This window comes from Podarcis gaigeae (genome assembly GCF_964106915.1).
Source record: "Podarcis gaigeae genome assembly, chromosome: 5".
Classification (NCBI taxonomy): domain Eukaryota; kingdom Metazoa; phylum Chordata; class Lepidosauria; order Squamata; family Lacertidae; genus Podarcis; species Podarcis gaigeae.
Window position 1 is genome coordinate 72,446,072 of NC_139681.1, and position 14,453 is coordinate 72,460,524.

General features: G+C 41.7%; 1 protein-coding gene across 7 annotated transcripts in view; it reads right to left on the bottom strand.

Annotated features, from left to right (window-relative positions):
- The window catches only part of COL4A4 (collagen type IV alpha 4 chain), a 68,900-nt gene that overhangs the window by 53,704 nt on the left and 743 nt on the right, over positions 1 to 14,453 (bottom strand). For 3 of the 7 annotated variants that reach the window (XM_083742035.1, XM_083742034.1, XM_083742036.1), the window contains exons 2-4: positions 7,072 to 7,244; positions 6,366 to 6,405; positions 2,852 to 2,929 (exon numbers count right to left, since the gene is read on the bottom strand). In XM_083742035.1, the coding sequence (XP_083598161.1) occupies positions 2,852 to 2,929; positions 6,366 to 6,405; positions 7,072 to 7,115 (162 nt within the window). In that variant the 5' untranslated portion in view covers positions 7,116 to 7,244. Of the gene's footprint in view, positions 1 to 412; positions 446 to 2,851; positions 2,930 to 4,884; positions 5,082 to 6,365; positions 6,468 to 7,071; positions 7,245 to 14,453 lie in introns of those variants that run through there. The other 4 variants (XM_083742031.1, XM_083742032.1, XM_083742033.1 and 1 more) reach the window with 3 other exon arrangements.

The window sequence follows — 14,453 nt, forward strand, 5'->3', positions numbered from 1 at the left end:
CAGAGCCAAATTGATTGGGGGTAGTAAGTTTATTCAATTAGCTAAGATCAATGCAAATATCTTATAATACTGATTAGGCTATGAAATTGGGCTCTACTTGTAATGGATCCATAAATGGCTTGGGTATTGTGACAATTTTGGATTCTAGCCAGGTCCTTGAAAAGGTATCCCCTTTTCAGATATCATGGAAAAATCTGGACATCTAGGAGATCAAAATATCTTTGTAATGTTTATAGCAGAGAGCGTTGAAGCCATTTGGACGACAGAATTTCTTAGGGTAGAGATCTTTTTGTACTGTATCTATTTCCTGGGGAGTAATTTGTTCTTCTAGAAGTTTAATTTCCTCATCTGTGAGAGAATGTGAATGAAGTTTCCCACACATTCTGTTCATTTGTGACCTCACTCCCCTTACCAGTGAGATGATGATGATGATGATGATGATTATTATTATTATTTATACCCCACCCATCTACAGGGCTGCCTTCAGATGTCTTCTAAAAGTTATGTGGTTCTTTATCTCCTTGACATCTGAAGGGAGGGTGCTTGCTTATGTTCCTATGTATGATGGCATCAAGATTGATGATGATGATTATGATGATTATAGCCTGTTGAATCAGGCCAATGTGTCCATCCAGTCAGGTATTCTGTTTTCCAGAGTGGCCAATCATATGCCTGCAAGAAGTCTACCAGCAGGTTATGTAGACAATACATAACTGTTGTCCCCTAGCAACTGAATATCAGTGTACTGCCTCTAAATATGGCTCCTTATCAATGGGTAACAACAATCAATGGGCCTTTCCTCTTGGATTTTCCTAAATCTCATTAGGTGCCATATTTTATCTTTCTGGAGAACAGTCTTTTGAATGATGCACCACATGCAGAAGACAATTTCCTCTTTCCAGTTTCTGAACAGTGAATAGTATCAACTCCATTCATAATAAATATAACCTTTTCTCTATTTTTCTTATTAGAAGAATGAAGTAGTGAGATTTGATTTGGCTAACAAGGTCTGATGCTTTGGTTTGTTAACTTTATGGTTTGTTCAAACCAGTTTCCAGGGCGAAACAGCAAACTGTGACTTGTTACACAGTTTCTTCCCCTTGTGCGTGGAGAAAGGGAAGGACGGAATTTGAGAACCTTAGACTCACATGGATCACGCACATAATGAGAAACCATTACATATTTATTGGGCCATAATGTGCAATGACAGATCCCTGAAGAATTTGGACTGAAATATTCTGTTTAGGTAGATTTTTTTGCCCACAATTTACTTTCAGAACTCAGAAACAAATGACAACCTTATGGGGATAAAATGTTGGTTATTCATTTTCGCTACAGAAGAAATGAACATCAGAGAAGCCATACTTACAACTGGCTCTGCTCTGAGCATGTGATACAATCTCTTAGGAAACGCCAAATTAGGTCATGCCATGAATGCAACCTTGTTTCTATGATCTGCTTAATTCTATCAAGGAAGCTTAAAGTAGTGAATGGGATCTAACTTCAGAGGTCAGAGCAGAACATCTTGTGGTGTTTATTATTAACAACAATATTCTTATTAATTGAGATCAATTTTAATAAGGTAATCTGCTTATACTCTTTGGCTTCTGCATTTAAGGAAACAAATTGCATGTTTGGAGAAGGGAAAGCAAGAACAAGCTTTACGGAAAAGTTTGCTAAAGATTGGTGACCATCTTTGTAAGAAAAAGGAAATCACAGAACTGTAGAATTGGAAGGGCTGGCTCAAAACAAGAATAGGTTACAGTTTATTCTGAAATATCGGAAACATTATGGTTATGCTGGTTCAAACATCACAATAAACAATAACAATGGCCAATTGGGAAAGAGAGGGTATAATTCATGTGACTAGGACAGGAAGTAGGTGGAAGGGTGCTCCCAATCTCCTCCCTAAATTTTGGTAATCTGGCCCTGTGTCATTTGAGCTTGAATTGCCATTTTTTCAAATAAAATAAAATAAAATAGTATTTAGAATATAATGGGACTTAAGCTGCCCTAACTATATACAAGATAATGGCCAAGAGTCTCCATAATCTTTCCTGTGCTATTACAACAAGATATTTTGGATTCCCTCATAAAACAGAGAGAATAGGTAATCCAAACTGGCTTTTGTTCAAAGACAACTGCAGTTATGCACGTTGGTGATTTTATGCATTCTCCTAACAGCAAGTGGAAGCCAAGTTTCAAAGTACTGTTTACTCATGTGCTTCCATTTTATTTGATCTTGGTTTAACATTTTAATGGCTGCATTTTTCAGCAATTAAAATTCCAGCTCATTCAACTGTGGTCAAATGGCATTTTCTATTTCTCATTGCCATATGGTTGATTCTCTCCCAAATAAACAGAGGGCACAGGGTAAAGGACTGTGTGTAAAGTTCATTGACTAATGTGTTAAACTCTGTTCTTACATATAATATTCAGTGGGAATAAATCTATTATCATCTTGCAGAGAAATTTAAAGCTAAATAGTTTGAAGTGAAATTGAAATGTTGGCTATATATTATTTTCGAAACACAGATCCCCACCCCCAGCCTATCTGTAGTATCTTCCTTAATATCAAAACATGATGTTAGGTGAATTGCAAATGTATATCAGGCTGAAAAAAATTATCAAGGTTCGCAAATGGATATGAAGCTAAAAATATTTACATCTCTTTGAAATTTCAAAGGTATACTTTTAGACCAACTGCTTTTACTATTGCTTCAAAACAATAGTTCTGTGGTCCCCCCTTTCTTTTAAAGTGTTATTGTATTTTTTAAACTTGTAAACTACTTTAGAATACATGTTAATGGAGGAAAGAGGGGTAACCAAATAAAGTGAATTTAACACTTACTCTTGAGCCTTTCTCGGGAAAACATTGACAAGCTGTGCAATCCTGTCCACCACAACGACTAATATATGCATACTGACCCTATAAAGAAATGGAAGTTAGTCTTCTCATGTTTAACAATTTATTATTTTCAAACCTGTTGGCCCCAATCTAGCTAAATGTGCAGCATAATCCGATACAAAATTACTTGGAATTAGTCCCATTTGTGTGCAATTGGGTTATAATCTCAGGTAAGTAGAGACAGGATTGTTGCCATTTGGCTCAATAGGAGCAAACCATATATAACCTTATCTGGGTTGGGATGGTTATATTTTATTTAACATTTCGATATAATTTGGGAGAAATAAGGCATATCGGGGGCAGGGGGAACCAGTTTCAAACAAATAATATTAAAATATTCCATTTGACAAAACAAGGTTTAATGTCAGTCAATGGATTTCCAAAGGCATCTGTAACCTGTTCAAATAGTAAATGAATCACATATACCGTATTGGCCTGAATATAAGACGCACCTGCAAATAAGCTGCACCTTTAAAATTCAAGGCTTATTTGTGGGTGCGGCCCAGCTCCAGGCACTACTGTCCTGAATGGGGGGTCAAAGGGGCACCCGGATCTAAGCGCACTGCACACCCACCTCCCGACACTACCTCCCCAAGCTGGCAGCGCTTGGTTCCGAATATGAGCCGCACTTCACAGTTGGAATTTGGGGGAAAAGTGTGGCTTATTTTTGGGCCAATACAGTATGAGAACATCTGTGGAAGCATCACTGGATGTCCACCAAGTTGGTGTGGCTCATGTGGCACCAACATGAAACTGAGCCTTCCGTGCTATTGGCCCACTCCTCGGGAGTGCTCTTCCAATGGAAATTCAACAGGCACGCACCTCTATATTAACCTTCAAACATTTGCTGAAAGCTTTTCTTTACTGCCAGTCTTATGCAGAAAATTAGGAAAAGCCGTTGATAGCCAGCTGGTGGTCTGTTTAAATTTTGAGCGAATTTTATTGTATTATAATTGTTATAAACTGCTTTGATAATTTCAAAGGAATTGCAGTATAGAAAGATTTTTGTAAATAAAGAAGGTCACTTTGACAGAAAAGGGTTCCACATCCCTGTTATACCTGGTACAGCTATGCCACAGGGATAACTGAGTGTTGAAAAGTAGATGATATACTGTGTTTTAACTTTAATTTAATTTATGTTGACAGTAGCAAGGGACCTCCCGACTACACAGAGATTCGGGCAAGTCCACTGGTACCTGGACTGAATTGAACTATGCAGGTTGTATCTATATGTGTTGCCCTGGTCATGGTAGACTAAGGCTTCCACAAGTGGAAGGGCAATGGAGGCGCTTTTTGCAAATTCCCTCATTCTCCTGCAGTTCCCATTGTCATATTTCATGCTACTCCAAAGGATTCTCCAAACCACCTATCAGAGATTTGTGGGAAGGAGGACACAGAAGGCAATCAGTGAAAGTCACCTTCCCTTTCTGTCATGGAAAACTCTGCTGGATCAAAGAGGCTTCCCTGAGTAGAAAGAGACAACTGGATGCAGCCCTGATATGACACTAGTCACATACCTTTTTTGCGAGTTTCTCTCCCTAATAACACGTACTGTGGGTTTAAAATTTCATTTTTTTTCAAGGAGAACGCAGAGTTCTCTGGTAAAATGAACTCACTTTTTTCCTTATCTAAAATATTTCCAAAACATTTTGTGTTCTTGACCTTCAGCATGCACAAAAATCTGCATTCTCTGGTCATTCACCCTCCCAGCCTGTTTTATATCTTGAGACAGAATTAACGTGGGAATGTGGAAATGTATTTCCTTTGTCTCCTTTGTTAAAATCATGCTTTTTTAAAATTGGTTTTTTTCCTCCCAAAAAACAAAACTATTTCTTTACCATTCTAGGCAAAGTATTTATTTTTTCAGTATTCTGCCTTGCACTGAAGATTAAAATGCTGGAATAGTCAAAACATAGATTAACAACTATTTATGATAGTTTCTCATAAAATAACTGACAATTCTCAATGAAAACTACCACTCTGTGGCTTTCAAGCTGCATTCCATGGAACCATCTGGTTAGTTCTAAGTTCACCATGGGTTCCTCTGTAAGAAGGTCTATAATGGCAAGCAATTTTCCATTACTAAGAACCAAAACAGATGTCACACCATTCATGCAATTAGCAACTGGGAAAATGGCTTTCTAAAGGTAAAATGCAGCAGTGGGGAACCCAATATGGACCAATCAATATCTGCACTGTGAGTCTGATATAATTTGTTTTAGAAGAGGGCTGAATAAACGAAGTATGTGCCCTAGAACAGGCATAAGCAAACTCGGCCCTTCAGATGTTTTGGAACTACAACTCCCATGATCCCTAGCTAACAGGACCAGTGGTCAGGGATGATGGGAGTTGTAGTCCCAAAACATCTGGAGGGCCGAGTTTGCCTATGCCTGCCCTAGAAGATATTCCAAAATCTCCAGAGATGTGCTGTGGTTCCATGTCAGATGTGAAGGTTTTCTTCAGCCATCAGACAGAAGTCTGGAAACCAATGGTTTTTCTTTTGTAAAGAACTTACTATCCTTATTACTTTCATTGACTTTGTGAAATAGCCAATGTACTGACAGTTTTCAGTTTTCAAATTAATTGAGAATCTTTAAACATCTGAAACTATAAAGTACTGCATTCTCCCAATCAGCAGGTGTTTTCTATAATGCATACTTTGTTAAAAGAAATACTATGGGCACAGAATACAGATATGCATAAATTGAAACACAAGAGTAGGCTCTTAACTGATTCTTCAGTATGCATTTTTTAATCTTGCAATTATAGCTTTAAAGCAAAATCCTATTAATGTCTACTTATTAATCCTATTAACGTCTACTTAGAAATAAATCTAGCTGAGTTTACCAGTAAGTGTATATAGAATTGCAGGCACATCAAATCCATCCATGCCTACAGTCTTAAATTTTACAATAACTGAGGTTTTTTTATATTATTATTCCATTGTTGGTGTCCTGAAATGAAACTAAGTATTTAATACTTTTTGTTTGTTTTGACTGGTCTAACATCCGTGTACGTGTGTGCGTGCGTGTGTGTGTTGTAAAACCTTAAAAATGTGCCCTTCCAAGTGAATTCCAAAGATACCCCCTTTAAAAGCTCCTTCCAAAGTTTCCCACTTGTCTGAAACAAAAAACGGCTGATTAAAGTCATGCAGCTGAGCAGGAGCAACCAGCTCAAACTTCCTCACACACCAGATTGAAATAGTAGACTGAAACAAAGAAAGACTTGATTGCCTAGTAGTTCCTCCCAGGTGAGGTGAAGTGATGTAGCTATGGCTGGCAGGAAAGCTTACTCTGTGATTTTAATGCCTTTGTGCGTGCTGAGGCTGGTTACCCCATAGTATAAACCTCCCAAATACGAAAAGAAGCATTTGGGAAGGGAGATCTCTGTGGAAACGTATTCTGTTAACAGATGGAAACAGTAAGAGAAGCAGGAAACTTTGATTCAAATAACTTACCCCTTTAACTGGTTGGAGTGAAAGAACAAATATCAGCCAACTGGTGGATAAGAAAATCGAGGTTAATTTATTCAACCCCAATTGACTAAAATACCAAGGAAACTAAAAAGCAGAGAGAAAAACTAAGCACTTTTAAAACTCTTTAGCATCCCCAGGGTAAAGATTTGGCAGCTATTCCATGATGTTCACTGTCTCCTGTATAATTTCATAAATACCATAATTTGATTTGGATAACATTCATGCACAGAGCAGGCCCAAGACGGTTGGAATGGGGGGGGGGGGAATGCCACCTCTCCACTGCTACCTCAAGGGTGGTGCAAATGAACTCCATTGTGAACAACTTCCTCTACCTGAGCTGCATGTACAAAATCAAAAGCTTACAGTGAAACCTTGTCTTTCCTTTTGGTCTATCCCCCAAGTAGGAATACTGTATGCTCCTATCATTCTATAGCATTTATTTACTGCTTCTGCCCCCTTTTGTTCTCTATTTGAAACACTATATGCTTGGATCCAGAGAACCACAAGCAAAGTTCTGCACATGAAAGGGGACTTTTCTGCCTTGTACTTACCACCGGAGTACTTACAACAATCTTCTCATCAGTGCTCTCTACTATTTTCCTCTGCCCTGAATGACCACTGTTACCTCATCTTCAAATCTAAACAGAAATGTTTCAGGGAATTGATAAAGATGGCGTATAATGCTTACCATGCAGCTGTGAAAATAAATGTAATCCGTTTTAAAGAACACATAGTGGATGCAGTTCATATCAGGACATTTGAGTTCAAGTCGTCACTATTTAATTTTCAATAATCAGGACTGTGTCTCGCTGCTCCTATTGGCCTGAAAACCGTGTTCCACATTCTTCTGCTGTTCTTGATCTGATGATAAGAGAAATATACAGGTGACTCAGCTTCACATGCCACATTTTTAAAATTATGTTTCAGGTGAGGTATGTTGGAAAATATCAACAAAACCTGCCAGAGATAAAGTCCAATGTAAATGATCAATTGCGCTCTCTATTATCATGGCTCAAATGCTCATTTGTTTTCCATGTAGGTTTCCTGTGTAAGAAGTCCAGCTGCTCTAGGTATTTTGATCCCACTATCTGGCTAATATAAATTTGTTTTTCAAGGACCAAGTTCACCAACAAACACAAACAGATAAGAATGATTTGCTTGATGTTTGCAAAACATTTGTCCATGAAACAAATCTCATGAGGGTTAAAGGGATGCATTTTTGTAAGCAATTATGAAGGGTTTGATACAAAGGGAGGAAATAAACACAGTTTTGCGGCAATGGTTCCATCAGCAAAAGCATTTCAGCTTACTTGATTGAATGATCTCCTCTCCTTCCCCCACATGCTGTTTTGGGGGTCCTCTCAATCCTCTGCAACAACTGGAGAGATTAGGGGGAGCCCTGCTGTGCTAGCGGAAGTACCTGCTTCTGCTAGTAGGATACATTAGTTAAATCTGGCCCAGTAGGTCATCATCTTTATAGGGATGGACATTGTCCAGTAGCAGAGTGCATGTTTTGCATGCAGAAAGTACCAGGTTCAATCCTTGGCATCTCTAGCTAAAAAAGAAAAGGATCGTGGGATGCTTGCTGGGTGGTGTGCTGCTGCCAGCCAGAGTGGGAAATACTAGCCTAGACAGGACAAAAAGATATCTGGCATAAGGCAGCTTCCTAATTTTTCCAAAATGACCTGTGTCTAAAACCTTCTCTAATTATGCTTTGTGCATGCTTAGTGGGATTCTTAACATACTTTCTTTTAAACAGCAGTCTCCACTGTCATGTGACAAACTGGTTTCGAAACTAACCTCAGTTCCAAAAGAGGTTTATCAAGCCGTACAGCAAATGCTCCTGCTTGAAAACCTCAAGCTGAAAGCCCCTTTGGCACGTGGAAGCTAGCCAGTATTTCTTCTGTGGAACTAGCCAATATTTATCAGAATCCAAGCATGTTTCTGGAACTGAGTTGTGGATCAAGCTAAGGCCACATGTCTGGTTTGATATAGGGGTTAAGAGCCCGAGCTTCAAATTAAAAAGTTCTCTGTTTGAATCTCCCCTCAGCCATGAGCTAGAGTTCAAAGCAAACAGATATGATAATAAATATAAGACTTTATTTTACACATCTATTTCCTCGCTTTTAACACTAGAGGAATGGTAGGTGGCAAGGGGGAGTTAATATTTTACCCCAAACTATGATTCCATTAAACCCTCTCCTCGAGAAGCTGCTGTTAGCTTCAAGAAAGGTAAAGGACCCCTGGATGGTTAAGTCCAGTCAAAGGCAACTATGAGGTTGCGTCACTCATCTCGCTTTCAGGCCAAGGGAACCAGCATTTGTTTACAGACAGCTTTCCATTTCATGTGGCCAGCAGGACTAAACTGCTTCTGGAGCAACAGAACACCGTGACGGAAACCAGAGCACATGGAAACACCATTTACCTTTCTGCTGCAGTGATACCTACTTATCTACTTGCACTGGCATGCTTTTGAAATGCTAGGTTGGCAGGAGCAGGGACAGAGCAATGGGAACTCACCCCATTGTGGGGATTTGAACTGCTGACCTTCTGACTGGCAAGCCCCAGAGACTCAGTGGTTGAGACCACAGCGCCACAGCTCCACTGGCACCTCACAGCAGATTTGGAGGTTTCTTTTTCATTGGGGACTGCAATGTAGGGGAAAGGTTAAAGTAGCGTTACCGGACGTCCCTGTTTCCCAGGGACAGTAACCGGATTTGCGAATAAGTCCCCAGACAAATGTAATCCATGGATTTCATCTAATGTCCCCGGGAAAAACAGTCTCAGCAGCCTGGAGCAGTTGGCTCTGGCTGGCTTCAGGAGCTGCTCAGAAGTCCCCATATGATGGTGGTACAGGGGCTCTAAGATGCAGCTTCCTGGCTGCCTCCACCTTCCTTCACCCCAACAACTAAGCTGTGAAGGGAGGCTTCATGCTGCCTATCAGAGCAGCCTTCCAACTCCTACTTGCATGCAAGCAGGAGTGGAGCAGGGATTTCTCAGCAGTGAAGGGAGGTTTCATGCTGGCTATCAGAGCTTGCATGCAAGCACAAGGGGGCAGGAATCTCTCAGTTAGGCAATGGGAAGCCTCCCTTCCCAGATGAGGGATCCTCGCCCCGTCCTGCTTGCACGCAGGTAGGAATGGGATTGGGGCTGCTCTGATGGGAAGGGAGGCATCGCGCTGCCCGAGCCTCACCGCTGCCACCACTCTCGGCCCTCCTTCTCCACCTTCCATGCCTGACCCACCGCGCACCGCTTCACCACCACCACCACCACCGAAGACCCAACAACTCAGGGGATGCCCCAGCTCATGGAAAAAGGAGACAGAAGCCTCAAGAGGAAGGGGAAACGTGGAGGTTGAGGTCAAGGCGGCCCCTCTGCCACCGTCATCACTGCAGCATCAATGTCCCGAACGTAGTATTTATTTATTTAATTATTTCATTTTATTTAAAGTGTCCCCGGATTCATTGGAAAAAATCTGGTAACCTTAGGTTAAAACCCTATTCCATGTGCTATATTTCTGACCCTCCTCTGTGGACCCCAAGGTACTACTTCTGGGTTAGCGGAGTCTGTAACCTGAAGCGTATGTAACCCGAAGTAATACTGTATATCTGTTTGGGCCCTCCCTGGGTCGTCTTTGGTACTCATTTTATTCCCAAAGCCCTCCTCACAAATGAGTATAGGCAGTGGAGGTTTAGGATCAGAATTTTCCTTCTTCTAGATGGGCTACCTTTCCCGGTTTGATGAGCATCATCTGCCCCTTGTTTCTCTCTGTAGCATGTGCTGTAGCTGCATTCCCACTATTGGTCTTGTCTGTTCCATCTGCTGGAGGATGAGTTATGATATGAGACAGGCTTATCCACTCTCTCCACACAGTGCATAATCTTATATATCTATTTATTATGCTCCCCACCCCAAAATCATGTCCCAGTGAATCTACACAGAAGGACGAGGAGGGTGACTTACTCTTTCACATATTCACAGCAGTCTAATTCTTCCGAAAAGAAAATAGTGGCAGATAGGCATTGTTATTCACAACATCTGTCTGGATAGCACTAGAAACATAGTCGCGGAGGTGAACACATCTTTCAGGAAGGATTTCTTTAATGTTACTTACTTGCATCATCTCTTTACTACCAGTTAGCAAAAGGTTCTCCTGGTGGTTCACAATTTATACCTACTGAAATCAACAGACTTGACTTAATCATGTTCATTCATTTCAATGGCTCTGCTCTGAGTAAAACACACTGGAATACTACCATAAACCATAAAATATAAAAAACAGAACCTAAACATCAAAAAACAGCTAAAACAGAATAAAAGTAGATGAAATTTAGAAAAAAAAGAAAAGAATAATAGCTACAATAACCTACAATGTTATTGTGTCTCTGAAAAATAAAAAGTAAGGAATAATACATGGGTAGGCAAACTAAGGCCGGGGGGCCAGATCCAGCCCAATCGCCTTCTAAATCTGGCCTGTGGACGGTCCAGGAATCAGCATGCTTTTACATGAGTAGAATGTGTCCTTTTATTTAAAATGCATCTCTGGGTTATTTGTGGGGCATAAGAATACATTCATTCCCCCCTCAAAAAAAATACAGTCTGACCCCCCCCCACAAGGTCTGAGGGACAGTGGACCGGCCCCCCTACTGAAAAAGTTTGCTGACCTCTGGAATAATATATTTACAAATTCTTCACTCAGTGCAGCAAATACCACAACTGGTGTCAGGAGAGCAAGTTGAGAAGACCCTCTGAATGTTGTATTAGACCCTAGGCAAGTATAGATGTATGGGAAGAAACGAGCCTTCAGGCAACCTGGCTTCAAGCTTCTTTAAGGCATTTTTGAGGGGAACTCTACTTATAAGACATTGCCATGCTCACTTTCTTCAGAAATCCCAAGGAGAGACTTAACCACTGTGAACTATGGGCTAACCCAGCTTTCCCCTAGATATGGAATCATGTTGTATGGATGCACTTAGCAAACCAATACAAATATATCCGCTGGTGCTGAAAGTACGCTACCATTGCTGTCCGTGGTTATTGATACTTCTTTTGAAATGCGTTTTAAGCCTATTAGATTTCAGTGGGATAACATGTCCACAGGACTCTGGCATTGTCAATATAAACATGAAAAACACAGGTAAGTATAGCTTAATATCAAATAGAACAGAGGAGAAGGGGACCACTAGAAGTATGTCATTCTTAAATGGAAGCATCGTTCCCAATTTGTACTCAAGGCTGGTTTTCAGGAAGTAACACCTTCTTTCCCTGGATCAGTTAATGCAAAAAGCCTTACAGACAAGACAGCAGGATCATCTTACTGCACCTGCTGCCACAGCTCAATCTGTGAAATGACAGGGTAACTCAATGGCCGTATTAGTCAAGGCCAAATCTTTCTTATATTGTGGTGAAAGGCAGTAATCGATTCGCACTTGAGGCCAAGGAACAGCCACTGCTATAAGCCCCATGGTAAATTCCAGTGAAAAGTTAATGTTCATAAGGGACTATTCATGTGAGCCTGTGCAAGTTAACAGGTTACATGGCATGCTGAAGAGCTGTACATTTTTTTAAGCATGTACATAAAACTCACTGATATAATGCACCCCATTATATGATACAACGGTGTACAAAGGGATGGTTATGCACACAAATTCACGTTGTTTCTTTTCCAGGCAAAAGGACTGGTAGCAGTTCTGTATAAGGATTCAGACTAAAAATATAGACGCACAATGGACACTATTCCCTAGCAGCTGTCATGTCTGCAAAGCCAAATGCCAAGCTATATGTTATGTTAAATGCACTGTGTTGGTAGCAGCTCTGGGGAGAGAGGATGTTTCCCTAGGGACTGCAAAGCAGGAGTTAAGGGTAATTCCCCACATGCCATGGGCCTCATCTTGATCAGAACTCCCTACCCACCCACCCCTTTAGCGCCTGCTTAAAACTAACATTCAGTGTGATCACACAGCACACATAGCATGTACTTCAGTCCCCAAGTGACCTGCCTCCAGATAAGCTGCACATCCCACCCCACCAGTAACTGACTTGGTATTTCAATTCCTAGACATGATCATGCCAATGTACATATTCCAACTCAGAAAAATTAGGAATATAGCATGTAAAGGTAAAGGTAAAGGAACCCCTGACCATTAGGTCCATTTGTGACCGACTGGGGTTGCGGCGCTCATCTCGCTTTATTGGCTAAGGGAGCCGGCGTACAGCTTCCGGGTCATGTGGCCAGCATGACTAAGCCACTTCTGACGAACCAGAGCAGCACACGGAAACACCATTTGCCTTCCCACCAGTACCTATTTATCTACTTGCACTTTGACATGCTTTCGAACTGCTAGGTTGGCAGGAGCAGGGACCGAGCAACGGGATCTCACCCCGTCGTAGGGATTTGAACCGCCAACCTTCTGATCAGCAAGTCCTAGGCTCTGTGGTTTAACCCACCGCACCACCCGCGTCCCTTTTAATGTAGCATGTACTTATACATAAATTGCTTCAAAGTGAGGCTATTGGTTTAACTTCTCTATTCAACATACTTTGCTTACTTGTAAAGTATCTCCCTTGAAGACTGAGATCTCAGAAGAAAAGCTGACATAAATTTATTCAGGACACACTTCTGTGCCTCACACACAAGCATCGTCCACAGCCATTTTCAAAAAGATTAGGAAAGACTGCAATATTTCCTTTGCACATTGAGGTGCATGCAGAATCATAAGCACTGGAAGGGACCCTGAGGATCATCTAGTCCAACCCCCTTCTCAAAGCAGGAGTATGCAGGGATCAATCCCCACAGATGATGCCCAGAACACCAGCCCTTCAAGTTACCCATTTGGTTCATGGGGTGAAAATGGGGTTGATGGAACAGACTGCTCATGCTTCAAGGCCAACTTTCTAGTGATGGTGCACAAAGGAAAGGAACAAATGCTGTAATGGGTGTGGTAACGCTTGCACTACAGTTTTGGACGGTGCCATGTGCGTGAATTGCTGCTGCTAGACAGGAATTGCTAATGGGAGGTTCCATGTTCAACCACTGGCATCTTCATAGATGCTGGAAGGGATCCTGAGGATCATCTAGTCTAACCCCTTGCAATGCAGGAATATGCAGCTGTCCCGAGAGTCTCTGCTAGCTTGGCAATGTCTGCACCACACTCCAACCAACTGAGCTATCCAGGGTCAATGCAGCTTTCGGAATTTCAAGTAGCAGCTCAGCCCTGGCCTGAGACCCCATTGAGAGCTGCAGCCATTTCAAATAGGCAAAACATGGGCCAGTGATCCTACTCTGTGTAAGACTCTGCCATACTATTTTTGCTTGCCTTGGTAGGATTGGCCTAGTGCCTGTATAACTTACACCAGGGGTAGCCAACATGGTGCTGTCTTGATGTTGCTGGACAACAACTCCCCATCACCCCTGACCATTGGCCATTCCATCTGGGACTAATTGGAGCCACGTCGACCAACAATGTCACGTGCATTGGCTCAGTATGCCTGATATGTTTAAACTTTCTACCTAGAAAGTCAGCGGAAATTGTGCCTCCTGGATGTAGGTGGACCAAAGTTTTTTTGCTGCCTGAAGCAGAGCTCAGATTGTGCTTTGCCAGCCCCACCCTAGCACTGGAGAAAGCTGAATAGCTATGCAGGTTAGTAAAGCAAAAATATTTGAGATGCCTCCCTTCAGATATCAATTTGCAGTGCAAGAGTTACGGTACTTTGTAAGCATACATACCAAGCTTCCTAGTGATATTTATTGTCCTGCATATATATCCTGCCTCTCTTCTGCCATGGAACATGATGTGGCATCAGTGTAGATCCCAGCCAGTCACCCAACAAGTCACTAACCAGGTCCAGATCGGCTTAGCTTCTGCAAGGTGAATTATGTACCTCCAGATAGTTCAGTTGGTTAGAGTGTGGCGCTGATAACGCCAAGGTTGCAGGTTTGATCCCCGTATGGGACAGCTACTGCCTATTGCTGACGGACCCGAGAAACTGCCTGACATGCGCGCCCCCGCCACCTTTTTATCCAAGCACCCACAGGCAACAGCCTACTTCATCCTTTGCCTGACAGGAAAA